At 47.8% G+C, this 22,543-nt stretch overlaps 12 protein-coding genes across 12 annotated transcripts; 4 read left to right on the top strand and 8 right to left on the bottom strand.

Annotated features, from left to right (window-relative positions):
* Positions 1 to 108: 108 nt before the first annotated feature.
* On the bottom strand, positions 109 to 1,078 carry N7487_006299 (uncharacterized protein; the record flags this gene model as incomplete). Its single annotated transcript, XM_056874046.1, has 2 exons — positions 109 to 629; positions 706 to 1,078. 2 exons carry the CDS (start codon positions 1,076 to 1,078, stop codon positions 109 to 111), a joined length of 894 nt encoding a protein of 297 aa, XP_056731766.1.
* Positions 1,079 to 1,635: 557 nt separating this feature from the next.
* On the bottom strand, positions 1,636 to 2,560 carry N7487_006298 (TIP41 family protein; the record flags this gene model as incomplete). The annotated part of the gene is made up of 3 exons (XM_056874045.1): positions 1,636 to 1,749; positions 1,806 to 2,196; positions 2,259 to 2,560. 3 exons carry the CDS (start codon positions 2,558 to 2,560, stop codon positions 1,636 to 1,638), a joined length of 807 nt encoding a protein of 268 aa, XP_056731765.1.
* Positions 2,561 to 3,211: 651 nt separating this feature from the next.
* On the top strand, positions 3,212 to 4,496 carry N7487_006297 (aurora family serine/threonine-protein kinase; the record flags this gene model as incomplete). The annotated part of the gene is made up of 3 exons (XM_056874044.1): positions 3,212 to 3,310; positions 3,375 to 4,307; positions 4,362 to 4,496. 3 exons carry the CDS (start codon positions 3,212 to 3,214, stop codon positions 4,494 to 4,496), a joined length of 1,167 nt encoding a protein of 388 aa, XP_056731764.1.
* Positions 4,497 to 4,995: 499 nt separating this feature from the next.
* N7487_006296 (mitochondrial inner membrane protease ATP23) lies at positions 4,996 to 5,914 on the bottom strand (the record flags this gene model as incomplete). The annotated part of the gene is made up of 3 exons (XM_056874043.1): positions 4,996 to 5,311; positions 5,365 to 5,624; positions 5,683 to 5,914. The coding sequence occupies 3 exons, from the start codon at positions 5,912 to 5,914 to the stop codon at positions 5,084 to 5,086; spliced, it is 720 nt and encodes a 239-aa protein (XP_056731763.1). The 3' UTR covers positions 4,996 to 5,083.
* A 230-nt stretch (positions 5,915 to 6,144) lies between these two features.
* On the top strand, positions 6,145 to 7,668 carry N7487_006295 (glutamate 5-kinase; the record flags this gene model as incomplete). Its single annotated transcript, XM_056874042.1, has 5 exons — positions 6,145 to 6,184; positions 6,243 to 6,430; positions 6,500 to 6,610; positions 6,664 to 6,759; positions 6,814 to 7,668. 5 exons carry the CDS (start codon positions 6,145 to 6,147, stop codon positions 7,666 to 7,668), a joined length of 1,290 nt encoding a protein of 429 aa, XP_056731762.1.
* Positions 7,669 to 7,983: 315 nt separating this feature from the next.
* Positions 7,984 to 9,145, bottom strand: N7487_006294 (putative beta-1,6-glucan biosynthesis protein (Knh1); the record flags this gene model as incomplete). Its single annotated transcript, XM_056874041.1, has 4 exons — positions 7,984 to 8,052; positions 8,130 to 8,715; positions 8,790 to 8,890; positions 8,951 to 9,145. 4 exons carry the CDS (start codon positions 9,143 to 9,145, stop codon positions 7,984 to 7,986), a joined length of 951 nt encoding a protein of 316 aa, XP_056731761.1.
* Positions 9,146 to 9,392: 247 nt separating this feature from the next.
* On the top strand, positions 9,393 to 10,428 carry N7487_006293 (signal recognition particle receptor subunit beta; the record flags this gene model as incomplete). The annotated part of the gene is given in 3 exon segments (XM_056874040.1): positions 9,393 to 9,638; positions 9,693 to 9,859; positions 9,873 to 10,428. The coding sequence occupies 3 exon segments, from the start codon at positions 9,426 to 9,428 to the stop codon at positions 10,426 to 10,428; spliced, it is 936 nt and encodes a 311-aa protein (XP_056731760.1). The 5' UTR covers positions 9,393 to 9,425.
* A 151-nt stretch (positions 10,429 to 10,579) lies between these two features.
* On the bottom strand, positions 10,580 to 11,860 carry N7487_006292 (putative short chain dehydrogenase/reductase; the record flags this gene model as incomplete). Its single annotated transcript, XM_056874039.1, has 4 exons — positions 10,580 to 11,331; positions 11,408 to 11,611; positions 11,664 to 11,733; positions 11,783 to 11,860. The coding sequence occupies 4 exons, from the start codon at positions 11,858 to 11,860 to the stop codon at positions 10,580 to 10,582; spliced, it is 1,104 nt and encodes a 367-aa protein (XP_056731759.1).
* Positions 11,861 to 12,213: 353 nt separating this feature from the next.
* On the bottom strand, positions 12,214 to 13,955 carry N7487_006291 (cystathionine beta-synthase CYS4; the record flags this gene model as incomplete). Its single annotated transcript, XM_056874038.1, has 4 exons — positions 12,214 to 12,804; positions 12,863 to 13,539; positions 13,608 to 13,642; positions 13,696 to 13,955. The coding sequence occupies 4 exons, from the start codon at positions 13,953 to 13,955 to the stop codon at positions 12,214 to 12,216; spliced, it is 1,563 nt and encodes a 520-aa protein (XP_056731758.1).
* A 1,219-nt stretch (positions 13,956 to 15,174) lies between these two features.
* On the top strand, positions 15,175 to 16,620 carry N7487_006290 (hydrogen/calcium exchanger domain-containing protein; the record flags this gene model as incomplete). The annotated part of the gene is made up of 2 exons (XM_056874037.1): positions 15,175 to 15,974; positions 16,029 to 16,620. 2 exons carry the CDS (start codon positions 15,175 to 15,177, stop codon positions 16,618 to 16,620), a joined length of 1,392 nt encoding a protein of 463 aa, XP_056731757.1.
* A 220-nt stretch (positions 16,621 to 16,840) lies between these two features.
* Positions 16,841 to 17,632, bottom strand: N7487_006289 (putative cyclin-dependent protein kinase complex component; the record flags this gene model as incomplete). The annotated part of the gene is made up of 1 exon (XM_056874036.1): positions 16,841 to 17,632. One exon carries the CDS (start codon positions 17,630 to 17,632, stop codon positions 16,841 to 16,843), a length of 792 nt encoding a protein of 263 aa, XP_056731756.1.
* Positions 17,633 to 20,369: 2,737 nt separating this feature from the next.
* Positions 20,370 to 22,070, bottom strand: N7487_006288 (uncharacterized protein; the record flags this gene model as incomplete). The annotated part of the gene is made up of 4 exons (XM_056874035.1): positions 20,370 to 20,981; positions 21,042 to 21,512; positions 21,571 to 21,850; positions 21,907 to 22,070. 4 exons carry the CDS (start codon positions 22,068 to 22,070, stop codon positions 20,370 to 20,372), a joined length of 1,527 nt encoding a protein of 508 aa, XP_056731755.1.
* Between the last annotated feature and the right edge of the window lie 473 nt (positions 22,071 to 22,543).

Genomic DNA, 22,543 nt, shown 5'->3' with positions numbered 1-22,543 from the left:
AAAGAGTAGGGCAATTAAATATTGTACATATCTTTATAACCAAAAGGATATAAAACAGCAGAACGGATACCTGGCAGGCAACCCACTCAATTATGCGGGGTTATCCTCTCATTTGTTTGCTTGAACAAGTTTCTTGTCCGTCTCCGAGTACTCGAAGATAGCAGTGTTCTTCTGGCCATCACGTCCAAGAGCGAAAACAAGATCCACCTCGTCCTTCTTCGATAGCTCCGACAAGACTCGGCGCATGTAGGCCACGACCTGGGCAACCTTAGCCCAGTCAATTTCTTCTTTCCCATCCGGTCCGGTCTGGCTTCCCTTCCAGAGGTTTCTCCAGACAGCGGCGCCCAGCACCGCATCGCCTTTGGCCAACCCTTCATCATATGCAGCAATTATTCCACGCCATTGAATGAACAGATCCTTCAGGTACTTGTTGCGAATAGTGCGACTACCGAGATCATGATACACGTCCATGCGGTGTTCCGCTTCATGCGAAAAGTGATCGATCAAATGACGGGAGTAGGTGGTAACGCTATCGCGATGGGGCAAGGCACGGAGGCGAACCGTCAGGAGGTACATATGGAGGAAAGTCACCTGGGACCAGGTAGAAAAAGTTGGCAAGAGGCCGAGCTCTATAGCAACGCCCGAAATTAGCTTGTCTTCAAAGCAGATCATAGCCCAGGCCAAAGGCTGCTAGGATTGTCTCACCTTTATACCACCAACCCTCTCCGACACCAAGATCCTCACCAGCTTCTGTTTTCGGGACCTCCGCTCCCTTTTGCGTTGCTTGGGGGATCTTGTAATCGGCTTGGCTGGAACAGGCCTCGAATAACTTCTGTGTCATGCCATACGCGACATAAGTCTCGGCGGCATTTCCGGGTCTCCGCGAAAAGTCCTTAGCCAAGTCGGAGACCTTACTTTGCGAATATGATCGAGTGGTGATCGATTTCAATGGTTGTTCCGTATACGCGCAGGAGGCGGCCAGTGTTATCGGGCTGCGACTAGCAGATCTGGAGAGGCAGAGGTTCTGGGACCCGCGAATATCGCGCGCCCATAGTGTTGATAATCTCCTGGATGACATTGCTGAGGATGGGGAATTTCGTGAATTGGTCTCTCGTGATTGGTGATCTGGATCTTTTTTTCTGATAAAATGCGTTTGCATTGTTTGTTCCGATATCGATACAGCCGCCCTGGAGGCACTGGGGTCCATCTAACATGCATATATCGGGCCAATATTCTTACAAGCTACTACTGAACTCGATTGCATTTTCGCACTTTTTATATTATACGTGGAGTTACCGCTAGTTATTTAGTTGATGGTTTAGTGTTATTTAACTCAAGCTCTGTCCCATTCATATTCGTCTGTATCGTTTGAATGTGTCTCATGAATTTGATCGTTAAGTGTGGTAGTAGGTTGCAACCCAAACCAACTAAGTCTAACAAAAGACTCACGTAGGCGAATCCTGGGCATTTAATGGCCAAAATCCAGGTGTATGGTCGTCATGATCGTGCGGTCTATTTCGTTTGTGGGGATGATCAGTTCCTAAATGACGAACAGCCCAGTAACACTGATATCTGTATCCGAGCCCAATGATTGGCTATACCCCGCGAATAACTAGAAAAGGGAGCGCAGATATGTCAATCGCCTAGCACCAATCGCTCGGAGTGTTTTTCTACAAGTGGGAGGATCTCAGAGAGTCGGTTGGGATCTCTCAAGAAAGCCGGAATATCGTCCCTGGTTGCTGCTAGCATCTGTGGATGATCGTCAGATCAGATATAAATTCTCGTTTTCCAATGACCGCACATACCTGTCGAACTTTCTCGTATTCACACTCCTTCGAGACATATTCCCGAATAACTTCACCTGTCGCAAAGTCCACATAGACTCGAGTGTCTCGGAGTCGTATCAAAACGTGGTCAAGCCTCATGAAGAACCTTGTCAATAAAAGGAGTCTCCCTGGCATCACTCTAATCTTGCAAGACAGCATGGTAATCCCATTGTCCGCCAGCTCGTCTTCGTAAAGAACAACCTCGTCGAAAAATAGGATGGGGTCTGGGCGCTTCAATAGTTCAATTGGAATGGACTTCGTCGTTGGCTCGAACGGCTGCGCATTAGGATGGAGGGTGCCCTTGTAGTCGGTGCTATATGACCAGTCGAACGGCTTCACGACTTCTTTAATCCCTTCATGAGTTTTCTCTCTGAGTACCAATCCATTAGTTGCCACAGTTGAATAAGCGAAAATGGGAGGTTGCGAAAATACCTGCTCTTTTGCCATTCCCCTGAGTACGCGACCTGGAGCATGGATTGTCCAGTTTTGTCAACCAAGTCTAAGGCATCAAACGCATTGAAATTGATGCCCCAGTTACCCTTCTCATGCTCTATTGCAACATAATTATCACCGAAGATCATTTCCGGGGGTGCAATGCCAAGTTTCTGGGTCATTTCCTCGATCGGGTCGGCTTTGAGAATGGGTAGCTTCTGTGTTGAAATTCGAAACCCGTTGATGGTGATCGAGTTGGGTTTCTTTGCCTCTGGAGAGACCGTGGCACATGTTGTTGCCATGATTAGAGCTTGAAAAGGCCGCAAGAGATCAAAAACGACTGAGGATCTCCGGGGCTATTGTACATGTATGAATGTTTGCGATTGGAGCTGATAGCGATAACCCCGCGGACGGAGAAAGAGGCGGTCCGACCCTCCAATCTTTATTTGTTCGGCAGAATTCTTAAAGGCTTACGAGGATGGCTAATAGGGTTAATAGGGTTAATAGATCTACCCTTTTCAATTATTTTACAGATAGCATTCCAATGAATTTAGAATACGTTCCCTTTTTTTTAAAAAAAAAAAAAAAAAAAAAAATATAATTCTGACAGCGTTGTGGACACCTCAAACTACAAATGCAACATATTCTCCGAGCATACTATCGGTATGGTGATATACGTACGTAGGCGCCAAGAGCGGAAGACGCTGGCGGTGTGATAGGGTACATATATTACATCAGCTGGGGTTGCTGGGGTGACGCTCTGGAGATCGCCCAAACATCCGAGCTTCTGTTTCTCTCTCCATCTTTGTGGTATCCCATCGACCAACGACTGACCCCGCGCAAAGTGATCATGATTGCACTGAACTAAACTTGAACCCAGATTTGGCTACTTCTTATACCATTCTCTTCCCATTCTTTATTCGCCTTCCATTAATCCCATACGCCCTCTTACCATGGCGACAACCAAGACGCTCGAAGCTCGCTTTGAGCATCTGTCCATGAAAGATGAAAAAGAAAATGGAAACAGTGACCGAGCCTATGGCAAGCAAAAGGTACTTGACTACTTGACTCAATGCAATCTGGTTGGAGATCCACCTTGCTGATATGATTTCCAAGGCACCGGTTTCTTCCGCCCAGTCAAACAGCAATTCGAATCGAGCTCAACTACTGAAATTAGCTCTTCAAAATAATAATGAGAACAAGGCAAATGCCATGAATGTTCCGGCATCGCCAGGCAGGGGATCCCATGGCGCATTGGTGACCCGTAGCACCGATGAAAATGGCGACCAACGCACATCCTCTACCCTCTGCGAGCAGCCAACTGTCCCCAAGGACCTGCACTTGGGGATGTTTGAAATTGGTAAACCACTGGGAAAGGGCAAGTTTGGGCGAGTTTATCTTGCCAAAGAACGTTCATCTGGCTTCGTCTGCGCACTAAAGGTGCTACACAAGTCTGAGTTACAACAGGGTGGTGTCCAAAAGCAAGTCAGGCGCGAAATCGAGATTCAGAGTAACCTACGTCACCCTAATGTGCTGAGGCTCTATGGTCACTTCCATGACAGCAAACGAATCTTCTTGATCCTCGAGTTTGCTGGCCGCGGTGAACTGTACAAGCACCTTCGCAAGGAGCATCGGTTCCCGGAATGGAAGGCCGCACAATATATTGCACAGATGGCTGCAGCATTGAAATATCTACACAAAAAGCATGTCATGCATCGTGATATCAAACCTGAAAACATCCTTGTTGGCATTCATGGAGAGATCAAAATCAGTGATTTCGGCTGGAGTGTCCATGCCCCCAATAACCGACGTCAAACGATGTGTGGAACTCTCGACTACTTGCCCCCAGAGATGCTCGCTCATGGTTCCAAGGACAATTACTATAGCGAGAAGGTGGACTTGTGGAGTCTAGGTGTTTTGATGTACGAGTTTTTGGTCGGCGAGGCTCCGTTCGAGGATACCCCTGTCATGACCCAACGGCGGATTACCAGGGCAGATATGTCAGTTCCCTCCTTCGTAAGCCCGGAGGCAAAGGACCTTATCAAGAAGGTGAGTCGATCTTTCTATTAACATATAAGGCCCCCTTGCTCACATGATATCTAGCTTCTTGTTCTTGATCCCGCGAAGAGAATCCCGCTCGAGGAGATCCAACGTCATCCTTGGATTGTCAAGCACTGTGAGAAAGATGATCGAACTGTGAAGCGAAGTTCGGGTTCTTCCAAGGAGGGCAAAGCATAAACTATGACTTGCCCCTTGCATTACAGAGTTTCTGGGAGTTCTGGTTATCTTTTCTTTTGACGTGTTTCTCACGTGGAGTTTTGGTGTTCTGAGCTTGCAAGCATTTCAAGGCGTATTGGATTTGTCTTCGGATCAAGCTGGAGAGGTACTCGCGATATGTTGATATTTTGATCTTAATTTTATTTTCGCCTCCAAGGTGTTGAATGTGTTCAATACAACGTTGTACATTCTAACCAACCGACAAGAAGGTACGGTTATCTGCCATTTATACCCAGAGGTAGGGTGAACAATAGTATGAGACCAGATCTGTAGCTTGTGTTCCCCGATTTTCTTGACTACCGCTAGCTACTATAGACTAGTTATGGGTAGATGTATATTTTGATACCATCTCTCCTCTCTAGGGCTAGTGCCTGCCATGAGATGATACATACATGTAGTCATGTCTACTGTTACGTGTAAAAAGCCCCCAAAAGAACACCAGTATATAGGTTCGTGTCGCTAGTGAAACCCATGAAATATAGTACATCCAAACAATATCTATCATACAAAAGGGTGGAGAATAGTACAACGCTGCATGAGTTATGGTATCATCGGTAGATCTCATCAAATGGGCGTGTGTCTCTGAAACAGCTGTCCCAGACTTCATTGACGACCCTTGTGGCATGAGCTTCGTCTTTACAAGTTGGGCGTGCTCGCACAGAGAGGATGGCTCTCCGCCGGACGCACTCTTGGTGCTGTTGTGTAAGCTTCCACTGCCCTCTCCGAAAGAATTCGCGCGCCCATCTGCACTCGCCGCTGAGCGAACTAGCTCGAATCTAACCGGGTTTAGCAAAAGTTGACATGTTGAAACAATCAGAGTAACACATACCTCGGTACATGCCGCATGCCGCAGATTATCGGACCAATTCACTTTGAATCTGAGGTGGTCAAAAGCATGAACCATCTCATGGGCCATAGTATCTTCAAGGTGTCCCTGGTCCTTCATCTCATTTGCGCAAATCAGGATTCCATATTCCGGATCGAAACCACCACCCTTCCGATCAGTACAACGACGACAGTAGATATTATGATTGTGAAGATCGCCTCCTAGTTGTTGAATGCTTTCGCTGAGGAATCGAATCGTAGGACCTTAATAAATTGATCGTGTTAGTATCTGGCTCAGATAACTCTTAGACGAAAAACTCACTATATTGAAGAAGAAAGTCCCGCTGATCCTCACAGCGCTTGCAGTCTGCTTCTTCGTTGCGAGTGTCTCGTGCAACACGGAACTGCTCAATTCCTTCGTTGGACATCTTACCCGTGAGGATGGAATAGATATTGCGGAATTGGGTCCAGGTGTCATCACCGGGGAGAAAGCCTGTAGTATCGGGTTTTCCATTTGAAGGTGCAGTCGCACCTGGCGACTGGGAATCTGTCATTTTCGATCGTGGAGTTGTCGAGTGTTATCCATCACTGCGCGCGATAAAGCGAGATCCTCCGGGAATGGCGGTGGTGGTTGGCAGAATCGGCGCCGGAGTCGGGCAAAAAGTGCTCTTCCGCGATTCATCGCCGCGGGGCAGTGAACAGCACAGGCCTTTCTGTATTCTTTTCATTTGTTTCTTATTTACTTGGTTGTTTCCGGGGATTTATTTGAACCAAAATTTGCGTCATGGCGGCCTCATCGGGTCTCACAATTGTGATCAAATTAGGTGCGGGGATCTATATCTGTTGTCCGATGACTCGAGTACTGACCACTAGATGTAACAGGAACGAGTTCGATTATTGACGAGAAAACCCACGAGCCGATCCTTTCGATCTTGACACTGATTGTGGAAACGGTCACCAAGCTACATAGAGATGGTCACCGGGTCGTCCTTGTATCATCTGGTGCTGTGGGCGTTGGCCTGCGAAGGATGAATGTGGACGAAAGACCAACATATCTGCCGCGCATACAAGTATGTCTGCCATTCTCGAAATAGAAACCCATATAATATGTCCAGTGGAAATGCTAATGGAATCTATAGGCTCTCGCTGCAGTTGGTCAATGTCGACTGATGAGTCTTTGGGATAATCTATTCTCGCATCTTCGTGTCCCTGTGGCCCAGATTCTTTTGACGCGAAATGATATTGCTGATGTATGTGCTCTTATATCTGCCCAGGTCTGTTCCTCCGCTGACACTCAATACAGAGAACCCAATATGTCAATGCGCAAAATACGTTTGGGCAGTTGTTTGATATGGGAGTAATCCCTATTGTCAACGAAAATGATACCCTGGCGGTTTCTGTAAGGAAGGTTCCTTTCCAGCCACGATTACGCATCTGACCCAATGATTTCCAGGAAATTAAATTTGGCGACAACGACACCCTTTCTGCAATTACCGCGGCAATGGTCAAGGCCGACTATTTGTTTTTGATGACCGATGTCGACTGTCTTTATTCAGCAAACCCCCGAACCAACCCAGACGCAAAACCCATTGAGGTGGTGACCGATATCTCCTCTCTTGAGGCTGATGTCTCATCGGCAGGCTCCTCTCTTGGTACTGGAGGCATGAGCACGAAGATTGTGGCCGCAAAGCTTGGAACCAGTGCTGGTGTCACTACGGTTATCACCAAGAGCTCAAAACCAGGCAACGTCCACGACATTGTGAAATACCTGCAATACCTCGAGGCTCAGTCCAATGGCGTAGCAACTGACAACCAAAATGAGGCACCCACTGCCCCTCTTCATACCCGATTCATTCGTTCAGACACCCCGATTCAATCACGGACATTCTGGCTACTCCATGGACTGTACCCACATGGTACATTATACATCGACCGTGGAGCTTACCACGCACTTTTGAACAATGCCAATCTTCTCCCAGCTGGAGTAGTCGGAGTTGAAGGCCATTTTGGACAGCAGGAATCTGTGCGACTCGTAGTGGTTGATCGGCCATCTCCGGATGCCTTGAATGGTGATTTTATCCACCATAGAGAAGAACCTAAGGAAGTCGGTCGGGCTCTGGTGAATTACGGAAGCATTGAAATTACACACATCAAGGGCCACCGCAGCACACAGATTGAGTCACTACTTGGCTATGCCGATAGCGACTATGTGGCAATGCGAGAGAACATCTCGTTCCACCCCGACGACCACAGCCATACGGTGACACCGTCATTAACACCGGCCTTGGAGGAATGGAAGTCCCCTTGAGGTATAATGTTGGATCCTTCAGTATACGCATATTACGAACAAAAAAGCGAAATTTTTCTTGCATTCAACTGCATTGGATGATCGATATTCCCAGTCAAACCTTGATCGTTTAATATAAAATTTGCTCGGGGTATGTAGGCCAACAATCAAAATAGAAGAAAAAGGAAGACATTAAGTCTAGGTAGATCAGAAAACTCCCAAAATGATGACCTCCAAGGCGTGAATGAAATCACTAGGAAATTGGATATTTCCACGCCAACTCAAGTGTCCTGTAAAGATACCCGAGAAAACAAAACTGACATGCTCGAAAGCCTATCAATCATTTCGATTGTCCAACCAGTTCTGCATTCTCTTGTTTAATGTGGGCGCAGGAGCGGGTGCAGCCTGAACAAAAAGGCAAGACAAAAAGTATTAGCTTTCAAAACCAACCGGCTTCAAGCACAGTTAAGAACCAAACTCACCGTGTTCTCGATGGTGTTCGCTGTCCATGTTGCAAAAGCCGTATCCGTGTACTGCACGGTTGGTGCACCTAGGTAGGTAGTCGCAATGGAGAAGGGGAAAGGCGGATACTGAGGAGTGGCCGATCTGGTTGCGACAGTAGTCCCAGCGCGCTTGGGCATTGGGGCATATTTGATAGAGCCAGTCTGCTCACCATATGGGACAGTATGTTGGTCAACTGTAGTAGTGACGCCCACGCCCACACCCACACCAACGCCAACGCCGGCAGCAGCAGCCACCTGCCGTTTGCGCAGCTCATTATGCTCGGCTTCGCCTTTGACGGTTGGGGTCGGGAACTGCAAGGCCACTTCGATTGAAGGGCTTTTCGTGAGACCTGATACATTAAAAGTTGAAGTGGTTTCTGGGGCCTCGATGAGATGATCGTCTTCGACCGTAGGCCAGGGAATAGCAATGGCGGGAATCGGTTGCATTGTCTTGATCGCATCTGTTACTTTGGTCGAGAAACTACCTTTCATGTTGGTCAAAGTGAAATGGGAGGTGAACCCAGACCAGTAGTTATGAGGGCCTGATAGAACTATCTTGAGGAAGCTAATTGAAACCAGGCGACATTGGTTAGTCACAAAAGGAAGTTATGGAGCTGCTGATTCTAGGGATGATCTTACTATGCATTGGGTTCATTTCCACCGACACTTTGGTCGACTTGAAATGACACCATGTCACCAGGAGAATAGGCACCATTATTGATGACTTGCGATAGAGTATCCTGAATAATGTGGTAAGCTCTTATGTGTCCCTATTTCAGCCAAGATAGAAAGAAACATACATATGCACCTGTCGTCTCGTCACCGGCACAGAGATAAAAATTATAAGTTGAAGTCGACTCGTCCTCTAAGCCCCCCCAAAGCAGACTCACGGGAGCTGCAGCATCGAAACTCAGATCATATGTTGTGATCTGAGAATTGATCTGGCCATAGGCAGCCGTAAATAACAGGGCGACCTGAAGCAATTGGACTCTCATGTTGATGAGATTGATATGATTGAGAAACACAGACTTTGAGAGAGAACAGAGAGTAAATCTCTCCAGTCAGGAGAGAAGAAAAACATCCCTTCATAGGGTGCCCTGGTATGTGCATCATCATCATTCCTAAGCCCTTAAACCCTTGAGCCCTTAGGGTTTTGAAGTATAAAAGCGGTGAATCCGGTGATGTGCACTAAGATAAGTACACGGTCCGTGCTATCAAGGCGGCTTCTCCTGTCCGAGTGTCAGCCCACAACTTTGGACTTGGAACTTAACAACCATGTCGTCTCAAGCAAATTGGAACTCAGTCACTGGCATTGCCACACTGCTGTTTGATGGCAACCTTGTTGCCATTGCTATCGCCGTCCTCGTCACCTTTGGTGTACCGATCGCACTGCACATCTTCTTCTTCCAGGCCGTAGCGTCTCCGCCATCGAGTAATTTCCTACTCCTGGGCCCCAGTGGAGCTGGCAAAACTGCGTTTACGACCTTGGTAGGTTCCGTGACCTGAGTCAGAGTGGTAGGTCCCTTGCTAACTAATCTATAGCTCGAGGCCAAATCCTCACTCGCTTCGAACAAGTCGCACAGCACCCACACCTCCCAACAATCAACCCTAGTAACCGTGACCTTACCACCGACTGTCCCAACAGGATCTAATCGCTACCGATCGGTGAACGATCCCTCCTTGAAGGAAGCCACCCGGAATCCAATCAAGTACCGCGTAAAGGATACCCCCTGGCCATGGCAAGCTCCGCGCCTCGCAAGGGATCGCCGAGCTCCAAGCCATGTCCCAGTCAAAGGATATCAAGACAAGACTACGTGGCGTGGTGTTTATGGTAGACACCGCTGCTCTAGTTGATGAAGCGACGCTCCGTGACACCGCAACCTATCTGCACGACGTCCTTCTCTTTCTCCAGAAGCGTGCAAAGAATGGGTCATCGAGCAAGCGGACCACTGATATTCCTGTCTTAATCGCCGCAAACAAGCAAGATCTCTTCACTGCACTACCACCGGGTGCGGTGAAAGAGAAGCTGGAAGCGGAGATTGATCGCATCCGCAAGTCAAAGACCAAGGGTCTTCTGGATGCAAGCGCAGATACTGAGTTGGAAGCCGAAGAAGAAATCTTGGGTAATGATGAACAAGAGACTTTCAGCTTCAAGCTCCTGGAGCACGAGGTCGGTGTCAAGGTTGATGTGGTTGGTGGTGCTGTCAAGGGTGACTTGCAGGAAGAGTTTGGATCTGGAGTGCGCCGCTGGGAGGAGTGGATTGGTATGTGCTTGTGAGCGATATAACTGTTTGCTCTTTTATCTTGATAGTCCGAAAAAGTAAATAGGTGGTCCTATCATGGTTTACTTGTATATGTTATGCCTGGGAAAACAAAAAAGGAAAGTTTCTCTGAAAAGGTCCACGGGGGCTTGAGAACTACGTGGTTTTCTATTGATATTGCCAGTCCAATCCCAGCATCTCTGTGGCTTGGGCATCAATCCAATCCTGTATGGTCAGCAATGATAGAAACACAATGGCGTGAAAGGAAAGAAAGAAAGAAAAAAAAAAAACCGAAATGGTACTCACCCACAGCTCTCGAGCCAGCTTCATATCTCTAGATATCGCGCTGGGCTCACACGGCGTAGCGATAGGTATAAAATACTGAGCACGATGGTTTTGCTCTCGCACCTCTTGACTAGTAGCAAGATATAGAGCTGTAGCAGCACCGTCCTTCAGACTCTGACCCAACCACGATCCTGCCGCTCTGATAAGCCAACCTAGGAATCTCCCAAAATAAGAATCCCACTCGAACCATTGATCAGTAACGATGTTACCCGGAAAGAACGAATTGACATAGATCTGCTTGCTCGCTGGATCTTCATCTTCCAGAAGCCGCCGACTGAGTTCTTTGGCAAAGAGGATGTTCCCCAACTTTGACCGGCCATACCGCCATATTCCATCGTACAAGGCCGGCCACTTGACGGGTGATGACGAGAACAGAAGATCCAGATCGAGCTGTTGGCACCACAAATGGAATGATGAGCTGGTCACAACAATTCGTGCGTCGTTGCTATGTGCCACGCCGTTCTTCAACAGAGGTAGGAGTAATGTGGTTAGGACTTGGTGTCCGACACAGTTTGTTGCAAATACACGCTCGATCTTCTGAGATGAACGCTTGCATTCATTCTGGACACTTATGGCTTCAATTTAGGGAGGGAGGTCAATATGGAGTGATCATGAGTAGTTAAGATGGAGAGAGATGGAGAGAGAGCTCACCTGCATTGCAAACCAGTATATGAATCCGGTCTGTTATTTGTTTTATCTTCTCAACCGCAGCCTTGACATCCTGGATATCCCCCAGATCACATTTGACGAACTCAACTTGAGTCTCGTTCTCGAGTGAGATACCCTTGCGATGTCTCCATTCCTCGCAAGCAGTGATATATTTATCTTCACTTCGGGCAATGATGATTACTTTCTCTATGTCATGTAAGAGAAGCTGAGTGGTGACCTCTAGATTCCATTATTATACTCTGCAGGATATTCAATTGGCTTGGGATTAAGGGGCTGTACTTGCCTTTGCCGATGCCTGCTTGGCCACCCTATAGGGAATTAAATTGGTAGGCCAAGATATAAAGCGAGAGAACTCACTGTCACTACAGCCACCCGTCCATTCAACACCGGTATGTTTCCCAGGGAGAAGTGCCGATATGTAAAGATTCCTGTCATCTTGAATTGGGGGTTGGAGTGGGCAAAGTTCCGAGGTCGAGAGGACTCAAGTTGCGCAGATATCTGATCTCAATCGACGTCATCGCCACCTAAACCAAACATTGAAAAGAAAAAGAACCATGTATATATATACTCTCTATGGTGTGTATTAAGTATTTATCACATTCAACGCCTTTGCGCTGCACGATCTAGGTATTTCAATCCCATGTGTTGAATCCCATCGGGGAGCCTTCATGCCAACGCAAGAGAAACGCCTATCCCAAAAATATCAAAGGTTCAGGAATGTTGAACCCCCTACCCAACAATCCATGTCTCATACGAATGCGTTTCAGGAAACAAAGAAAACCATATTTCTAGGCCTTGGTCTTGGACTGGTGCAGCATCCAAGTGAGCAGGTCGACCTTGGTAACGACGGCCAATGGCTTCATCGCACCACTTGCATCCTTCTCGGTCACAACCGCAGCGCTGTTCCACTCGAAGAAGCGGTTTAGGACGCTGAGGGGGGTATCCATGGTGATTTCGATAAAGCCGCGACTCCGGGTCCGGGGCTTGAGGGAGTCTGTACCCTTGGACAGATCACGGGGGTCGGTGACCACCTCGGAGATCTTTGAGAAGTCAAACATGACCTCGGAGACGGGGCTCTGACCCGAGGCCCGGCCGTGCGTCAGGCGGCTGAGAACGTTGCCCAGCGTAACGAGACCAACGAGCTTGCGCCCAGAGGGGGCAAGGACGGGAAGCTGGTCAAAGCCTCGGTCGCGCATAACCTCGATGGCAGTCTCGCAAGGGGAATTGGCTGTCACGGTAGTGATGGGCTTCAAGCGCAAGGCGCTAACCTTGGCATCGGCCAGAGCATTAGCCTCGGGTGTCTGGGTTTGAGTTGTCGATGCAACGGCGGGAAGCGATGGGAGCAGATCGTTGGCTGCGAGCCAGTCGTCATCGGCGAACTTGAATCGGTTAGCTTGATAGCAAGATAAATGGGGGGAAGAAAAGATTTGATCTTACCTTGGAAAGGTAACTTCTGATGCTGTCAGGAAGAATCACAACGACGACATCGTCCTTGGAGAACTTTTTGACCTCGTTAGCCTTGACTAGAGCCGCAATGGCACTGCCACTGCTACCGCCGACCAGCAAACCCTCCTCGGCGATCAGACGCCGAGAGTACTTGAAAGACTCCCTATCTTCAGTCTTAATCCATTGGGTCACGGCATCTTGGTCCAAAACCTCGGGGATGAAATCATATCCAATACCCTCGACTTTGTAAGGCTCATTGGCACGAGCTTCATTGAGGGAAGGAGGTAAAGCGAGAATGGAACCAAAGGGATCGGCAGCGATCACGTTGATATCGGGGTTGTGCTTCCGCAAACCACGTGCAAGACCGGTGATCGTACCACCGGTTCCAGCACCAGCGACAATAGCGTTGATCTTGCCATTGGTCTGGGTCCAGATCTCCTCGGCAGTGCCAAGCTCGTGTGCCAAGGGGTTGTTTGGGTTCTCATACTGATCCAAGATGTGGGCGTTGGGCAATTCCTTCTCAAGACGTCTGGCCACGCCGATATGCGATTCGGGCGAGTCAAAGGCGGCTTCGTTGGGGGTTCGGATGATAGTGGCGTTCAAGGCACGCAGAACAGCGACTTTCTCGGCAGACATCTTCTCCGGAAGAGTGATGATGGTCTTGTAGCCTGCGTAGAGAAGAATAGACCAAATTAGGACGGATCGGACAAGGAAAGCTTCAACACTCAAAACATACCCTTGACGGCACCAACCAGTGCCAGACCAATACCACTGAAACTCGATTAGCGTCTGCGCCCATGCCTTGACAGCAGAAAAGAACCTACGTGTTGCCACTGGTGGGCTCAATAAGAGTATCACCGGGCTTGATGCGACCGGATCGCTCAGCCTCTTCGATCATGCGCAGGGCAATGCGATCCTTCACACTACCACCGGCATTGAAGTATTCCAACTTGGCGTAGACGGTAGCATCGATTCCTAGAGTGCGGGGCAGATGGTTCAATCGAACAAGGGGCGTATTGCCGATCTGCTGGGTGATAGTGTCTAAAGTGACCGGCGGGGTGCCGGGAGTAGTGGTAGAAGCCATGATGTGTGAGGGAGTGTAAAGAAGAGAAGTTGACAATTTGCCGTCGAAGATTTCGCCATTGGACTTTTGCGCCCCGCCCGATGGTAACCGGACGTGTGATCAGGTGGGCCCATGGACTTTCTGTTTACTGGGTTTGTTATAAGTGTTTGTTCAGTGTTATAGGTTTATATTCTGTATTCTATATCTTATATGATAATATGATATATATAGATATATTTATATATATCTATTTATCTACCTATCTTTCAGTGTTAAGAATGGGTTAAGTACTCTATAATTTATACAACTTTAATAGGATACAACGAGCCCGAGGTAGTATACGGAGTACTCCGTATATAAATTAGAACTATTCTATATTAAACAAAAAGTGTGTATTAGAGTACAATTCTAGTTTTTCAACTATTGCTACAGAGTACTTCCACTATTCCTAGTACTAGTTAATAACTCCTACAGCCTAACCTTAAGAACTAGGGTGATACCCACCGATGCTTGATTGGCCATATTTGACGATTAAGCTCAAGCTCTTCCATTCTATCCTGTAGACTGTACGGAGTACTCCGTATTATTGGTACTTGACCTTTCAAAGGTCTCCAAAGCCAAGGCCGTGGCTGTGCAAGAAAAGATTCCCCACAGCTCGATGGGCGTTTCATCCCCTGAAGGAATACGAATATTACACAGATATTTTGGAGAGGCCAATTTTAGAAGCCGAGCATGGCAGTACCACTGACATCTATCTACCTATCTATCTATACGGAGTGTAGAGTATATATATGATATATATATGTGTGTATTATAATATATTCTTTCTCTTCTCGAGCCCAACCTGACACGGGACGATCACGGGAAAAGCATGGAAAACCTGCGCCAAGAACTCCTGGCTGTTCAGATTGGATTATTCGAGGGCTGATTGGTTCTGTTAAGTGCCAGCGCACTGGTTTGATTTGGCCTTTATATTGTGTATTGCGGCCCAGACGCTGTATAGTCTTTTGTACTCCCCAGCTCTTTTTTTTTTGCTTTTTCCTTTTGTTTTTTTTTCTGTGTTTGGCTTTCTTCTTGTCTCCTGCGTCTTTTCTTCTAGCATTTATCGAGATTCTACTTTGAATTGGATTTTTGATCTCACAGTCTAGTACCTTGCGTGTACTTTTTTCCAATCCCTCCGATCTATACGGAGTAGTTACCGGGGGTTTTTTTTTCATATATACCAAGAAAAAAAAAGAAAATGGGCTCAATCAGGTCGACCCATTCACAGAACGCCGAGCTTCGTCTCCGTGGGAGTGACCAGTCGAAGACGGTCCAGGAGAAGCGCTCGCAGAACTCGATATTACCCACCAACTCCACCACTTCTAAACGAGCATGGGCCTTATTTCGCGTGGATACAGCTGGAGAAAGTGGTCGAAGTGGAATTCACCCATGGCATCTCCTCAAGGTATGCTTTAGGAGTGTCTGCACGCTTTCGATGGTGGTGAATATCCTCTGGCCATTTGTTCCCGCCGCAATCGCCATTTATTTTGCCCGACCTGATCTTCACGTTTGGATCTTCAGTCTCAATTATATTGCCATGGTGCCCTCGGCAAACGTGCTTGGCTTTGCCGGCGGAGAGCTAGCCAAAAAGTTGCCAAAGATGATAGGCATCGTCGTGGAAACAACTTTGGGTGCGGTGGTGGAGCTCGTGCTGTTTATGGTGTTGTTGTATAACCATGGCCGGACCGAACACTCGGATCTGATTCCTGTCATCCAGGCTGCTATTCTCGGTTCCATCATGGCAAATCTTCTGCTTTGCCTGGGAATGTGTTTCTTTGTCGGCGGTATCAAGCGCCATGAGCAATCCTTCCACGAAGCCATCAGTGAAGTTGGTACTGGGTTGCTCCTTGTCGCCGGGTTCGGTCTGTTGATTCCAAGTGCGTTCTACTCCGCGCTGCGTGGAAGCGTCAACGACCATTTCACGCTGGCGCAATTGAACGAATATGCCTTGACGATTAGCCGTGCCACTTCGGTGATCCTTCTCGTAGCATTTTTGATGTGAGTGGCCTAGGCTCTTGTCTATAGTTTTAACCACTGACACCTCTGTGCCAGATATCTTTTCTTCAACCTACACAGCCACAACTCCATTTTCGATGAGATTCTAGAGAAAGACGAACACCACGACGAAGATCGACACGAAGAAGCTGCGAGGGCAAAGCTCACCATGATCGAATGCTTCGTTGTCATCGCCATTTCCCTGGCCTGCGTCTGTATGTCCGCAGTCTTCCTAGTTCAAGAAATCGAGTACATCGTGGAGCGCGGCGTCTCGGACAATTTCCTCGGTCTGATTCTGGTCCCTCTGGTGGAAAAGGCCGCCGAGCACCTCACGGCCATCGATGAAGCCTGGGACAACCAGATCAACTTCGCACTCTTCCACTGCCTGGCCCCTTCAATCCAGACAGCATTGCTGAACGCACCACTCGCCGTCATTGTTGGTTGGGGTATGGACAAGGATATGAGCTTGAATTTCGAGATCTTCATGGTTGTCCTCTTAGTGCTCTCGATTCTGGTCGTTGGGAATTTCTTGCGTGATGGCAGGTCCAATTACCTTGAAGGTGCTCTTTGTGTGCTAGTTTACTTCATCATCGCTGTTTGCACTTGGTACTATCCTCCAGTGCATATGGCCTCGACGAACCAGTCTTGACCGTTGGGCGTTTCTTTTTAAGCGTGTGCGATTCGCGAATCTAGTGCATACTGTATATCACTCATGGTTGGTGTTTTGGGGATTTTGGACTAAAGCTCCATAGATGGTCAGAGTAAATAACTGCCTGAACATCAGGCAGCACCTAGCTAGTCAGATAAGGCCACATAATGTAATATGACCTCATATGAGACAAAAACACAGTATATGAACTGACTAGCTGTTATTCCAGAGTTGTCCGAGGGCGTAAGGCTTCGTTCATCAACATCTGCGCATCAACACGCAGCTCAAAGTCGGCCAGGAAACAAAAGCTGATCTCGAGTTTTGACAATTCCTGCTCACTGACTCCACCGACCTTCGCAATCCGGCTATGCGGATAGCTCAGATCCTCCAGAGCCTTTGAAGCAACCCAAACACCAGCAAGCACAAGCCTGTGCATATTCTTGGGTAAAACCCTTAACACATTCTCGACCAGAGCCATCCTAGATATATACACGCTAGCCGCGAGATAGACTGCCGTAGACATAGGACAGTACCTATGCAAACGAAGCAGATACTCGTTCAATGGGATCGGCGGCACCTTCTTTGACAGAAACTTCTTCGCCAGCATGGCCATTTGGATCGCCTCTTCTGTCACCCTTGCAGGGTCAACAGGGTCATCCGAGTCCTTAACATGTAACCCGACGGTATTTACCTCGAGCTGGCCCTCGGCAGGGGTATTATAATCCAGAGGTGCGGAGCCACGCGCATGCAGCTCATCGGTGCTGACAGGTTTCTGGGCAAAGTAAGCGCCTAGCCGCTCAATATTTAAACAAAGCAAGTGCAATGCAGCCTCGGGCGAAATATCAAACACGGCGGCGGGGGTCTGCGACGAATCAGGATCATCGGGCTGATGACGGTCAATATTATCCAGCGGCGAGCCGAGTTTCAGCATGGTTGGCGCGGGGTCTGTTTGGTTGGAATCTGTGTCTTGGGGCACGGACATGGTTGTGGTTTGTGTTACGGCGGTGGCCATGATGTGGGTGGGCGTATATTATTTTCACTGCCACGCGCAGGCGCAGGCTTGGTAGGTTGCGAGTAGAGCGCACCTGGACCTTGAGGTGAATGGTGGCTCCCCGGCTGGGTATCTCATTTTCCAACGAGTGGTTTCTGGCCTCCGTTGGGACTTAGGCCCTCGTTGTGGCGCGGATCTCGAGTTCGATTAATGAGGGAGAGGGAGGAATTGAGGCGAGATATAACCGGGGTTTCCTCTTTGTAGAGTCGTATAGCGGGGGTGAGAGTAGTGAGTTGTTTGGGGAGTTCTATATGGAATGAGAGCCTGGATCGTTAATTTACAAAAGGTTAGACTCACCTTAAAATCTAAGGTATCTGCGAATATAAATCGAATATAAATCGAATAAAATCGAATGGAATATTGAATTGAATCGATTCAGAACAAATCAACAAACAAATCAAGTCAAGTCAGGAAATAAGGAGAAGAGGCAAAAAGGGGAGATAAGCAAATCGCCACATGTGACCTTAACCTTGGACTGATGTTGTAGGAATCTCTAACTATACAAAGGACACAAAGTACACAAAGTACTCGAATCGAGATCATAACCATTTAACCATTTCCCTCAAATCAGACAATAAAAGAGAAACAACCGAAATCTCCTATATACTCAACCTAACTCTATACAAAAGAAAATCTCAAGACACCCGATCCCAGCACAAGACTCCCATACCAATCATAGCAGACTCTCGACAACGATACGGGTCGTACGCGCGATGATCGGTCAGATTAGAGACGCGACAGCTCCGTTACAGTCAGGCGAACTGAATTGTTATGCTTAACGCCCGAGGCGTCTCCGGTCTGACTGACACATGCGCATATGACTCGTGTCATCGTTGAGAGCCTGCCGGGATTGGTATGGGAGTCTTACGCTGGGATTAGGAGGGGGAAAAAATCCAAATATTCAGTCCGGCTTAAACCCGTTCTCTGCTAAAAAAAAAAAAAGTGAGGGACTCCCTCAACAACCAGGTGGGCGGTATTATCCAATATTTGCGAATCCCTCGACATGCTAGGTTCCCGGCGAAGTTATAGACGCCAGCAACCTAATGCATCTGCGGTAATCAAAATGCTCGGTTCTGGAACCAAATGGATGGCCCTCGTCCGCGTTGTCTAAGGAAGCGCCGACCCGAGCCCGACATTTCATACAATCCATGGTGAATGACCTTCGGTTCTCTGGTTTCGTACCGAATATCAGCAGGGGTTGAGTCCCAGGTGTTCTGGGACCGGGGGCCTCGCGAGGAATACCGCGGATATCTGAATTCAGGTTCGTATCCTCGCGGGGGACTCTGTGTCGGGTATCTGATTTCGCACTCGTAACGGGTGTCATCGAACCGAACTTTTTTGTGTGTTCTGTTGTACCGAGGCTGTCGTGTCTCCAATTTGACTGACAATCGCACATTCGAATCATATCTCCTTCTGGCAAAATTAGAGGCCAGCTCATAGTCCGGGGGATCTACCACAAACAGCCTAGAAGGCGGTTCATGGGTTGGCGGTGCATACCGGGAACTGAAGTTACGAACAGGTTCTGACCTGTAAACCGAATAAGAAGGTTGGTATCTCATATCTGTCGAGTGTAGGTATGTGCACTGCCGTGTTCTCTGTCTTCTATTAATTTCTTCTCGATACTCGATGAAACCCGAGGATAACTCGAGGGCAACGGAGTGATAATAAATGGTCCTTGAACAATGCATCTAAAAATAAAGATTCCCTTAAAACAAGGGAGTTGTTGGGGGAATAGAGAAATAAAGAAATGGGACTCGACGAACCTCGTTCATTACGGCACGGGCGAATTGCCAGGCACAGTATGTGTAAGACATGTGAACAATGGCAACCTTGGAAAGCAGGTGATGTCTTTCAAAGAGTAAAGATAGAAAAGACTATTGGTATATTTGACTCGAAACAAAAGAAGATTTGACAAAGCAAGGTCGGATATAGATTGAAAACAAAGAGCTTGATGAGATATCGACTCGATTTTATATTCGACCCTTCGACAATGAACATGGATTTCAAAACAACCTCTCCTTGCAGAGAGGAAACCTAGAACGAAGTTATTAAATATTGATATTCGATATTATATCTCTCTCCCAAAAAAAATAATGATACAAACCTGAGGTCACCAGGGCGCAGTTCAACGAGTCAGCGGGTTTGAAGACTAGTTGCCTGGTGACAAAGTCCTATGTTCAACTTCTTCCATCACACTAGGAATGCGAAGTTGAAGTTCCATCTCCGAAAAGAAATCATAACACTTCTTGATATAGTGTGATTAGCAAGGTGCTCCCAAGTGAGACGCAACCTGAAGAGGCACGTGGGGCGTCAAGATACAACGCGACCTGTTATTGTCCATAGCATAACCAACACCAACATTTTCGGAGAATAGTGTCCCATTCCCTATACAATGACTGGCATCACTGCCTAAAATATTCACTGCGCAACATTATGCAGGAGCAAGACATCCAGACACTGCCCAGGTGGTGAAGGAATCCTTCAGCCACCGCCAAGCGTCAAATCAGAAGTCAAGCCACTTTGGCGCTAAAACAACCAACGGCGATTAGGAACCAACCATTGGCATCTTCGACTGTGAGATCAGACGGATTTTCATGCATGAATGCGTAGATTCATAGAAACAATAGAACCGTGAAGAAAAGAAAGGGGAAAAGAAAGAAAGAGAGGGGGCTTGGGCAGCAAAGCTCCGCCACGATTCCTATGTCCACCTCTCAATTAATCTATCTTGATTGCTATCACGCTGGTGGAGAACATCCAAATTGAGCTTGTGGACCCCATTTTGAAGACCGGCGAGTTCTTTCTCGAGGCCCGAGAGCGCTGATTCCTCCGAAGGATCGCGCAGTGATGTTTCATAGTGAGAGTTGGCGTGCAATGAGCAACGAAGAAGCTGGGATGCATTATCTAACGGTCCCAAAGAAGTCACCAGAGGAGCGTCTACCGCTATACTGAGACCGTGAAGTGTTTCGGAAACGTGACATCGCTTCTCATGAAGGTCACTAACCCCTCCATTCTCGCGTGGGTGGAGGATTGATTCCGGCGGTACACCAACACCCCTCAAAAGTCTTTCGAGTGATGGTTGGGCGGGTACAGGCGCAGTGGGCGTGTGGGTGGCGAGAAAGAGGCCTGGTTGTAACGATCGGCGACGCAGAGACTCTCGTCGGGATGATGGCTGTGTGACGATTTCGCTGCCTGCTTCGGATTGGTATAACGCGGCTAGCTGCTCTAATAGTTCCGAGGACGACTCCCGGACCCCGAGTTGGTTTGTGAGATCTTGCTTTGACAAAGTCATCTCGATCAACATGTCGAGTGCCTGGAAAGTATGAATTAGTTCATTGCCGATCAAGGCCAGTGCCGAGGTAGAGCCTCGTACCTGTTCTAGTTTCTCCTGCGACGCTACTCGCAGCTGGTCGTGCTCGTTCTGGAGTTCACGGAGGATAGGCTCGTGGAACTGCTGCCTGGTCGACATTTCTGCCAAGATTTCGATCTCCGGATACAGCGATTCTAGTTCTTCCTCGAGGGCAGTGCTCGTTGCCCCATCCATGACATGGGAATTTGAGCCGCCTGTGTAAATTGTTTCCAGGTATAGTCGATCGAGACGATAGTGTATTTCCTCCGCCACGTAGTCTGACAGCATCGCACAGAGATGATTCGTGCGTTTTATCGTAGATGCATCATTCCCACGATACTTGATACTGGACACGAGCGTTTCCAGACTTGCGAGCGCCTTGTCGTCCTGCTTTAACCGGATAGACAGAGAAGCGAGTATTCTCTTGTTTTCCGCGCCCGACTTGTCCGTCGCGGTTTTAAAATCGGCCTCCAACTCATCAGCAAGCTCAATTGCCTACATCAAATTAGGATCAGCAACACGCGACGACGTATTGTAACGGACATGTCCCTACCGCCATTGTAGTATTTTGCCTCCCCGCTTCGTGTTTTTTTTGCAGCCGAGCGATATCCCGGCTCCGCTGCTGCTCCACGTTGTTTTCCAGACCCAATTTCTTATTGAGGCTTGCACATTGGGACTTTAAAGTCTCTGTCTGTTTCTGAATTGTTGCCGTTGAGGCTTCAAGGGACTCGATCGCATTGCGGAATTCGTCTTCGAGGATAGGCCGCGTTGCACCGAGGTCTGGGTTGTTGAGAATAGGTTGAAGAGCGCCAGAGTTTTCAAGCTTGAGGTATCTGTCTCGGATTAGTGATGTCTTGTAATGGGGAGGGGGGGTACAAATGAAACGTACAACGCGAGTTCATCTTTTGATAGCAAGGTGTCAGGGCGGAGATGCTTAGACGCCCATTGCGCATTCCTGTCATCCTCAAATGCCGACTCAATCACCCCCCGCTTAACTGGGATATCTCGAACCTTGAGAATTGATATGAGCTTGTCGGTCAAAGTTTGTTCCATTGTTGTCTTTGAGGGGGTTGTGATGCGGAGACCTGATAAACAAGGAGCCCCGAGAGTGGAGCTCCGACTTGTCTCAGAGTCCTTCGTTGATCGTTCTGCTGGGTACAGAGTATATTTCTACTTTCTAATTGGAGAAGAAAGATCATTATTGTAATAGCTATTTTTGTATCTATTTATGTATGTAATGGTCTGGTTGAGACATAATTAGTCTATATTGTGAGCAACTTTCAGGAGAAGCTAATAGAAAATATATTACCCAAGTATATCAAGCCCCAAGCTTCTTTGAACAAGTTCTTTATACAAGTCCATTAAAGAGATAAAATGGGTTATGTAGCCTCGAAAGAACCTCCTGTTGTTCGTTTAGGGCTATTATATATATCTTTCAACCTTTGTTTATCCATAGACACAAAGAGCATTTCATTTCAGAAGCCAACGAAGATCGAATGCTCGAGTATAAAAGGGTTCACCCCTAG

The sequence above is a fragment of the Penicillium crustosum genome, assembly GCF_028827405.1.
Source record: "Penicillium crustosum strain IBT 35664 chromosome Unknown utg000002l_segment0_segment0, whole genome shotgun sequence".
Classification (NCBI taxonomy): domain Eukaryota; kingdom Fungi; phylum Ascomycota; class Eurotiomycetes; order Eurotiales; family Aspergillaceae; genus Penicillium; species Penicillium crustosum.
Note: the sequence above shows the minus strand (reverse complement) of the source record. Positions and strands in the feature narration are given on the sequence as shown.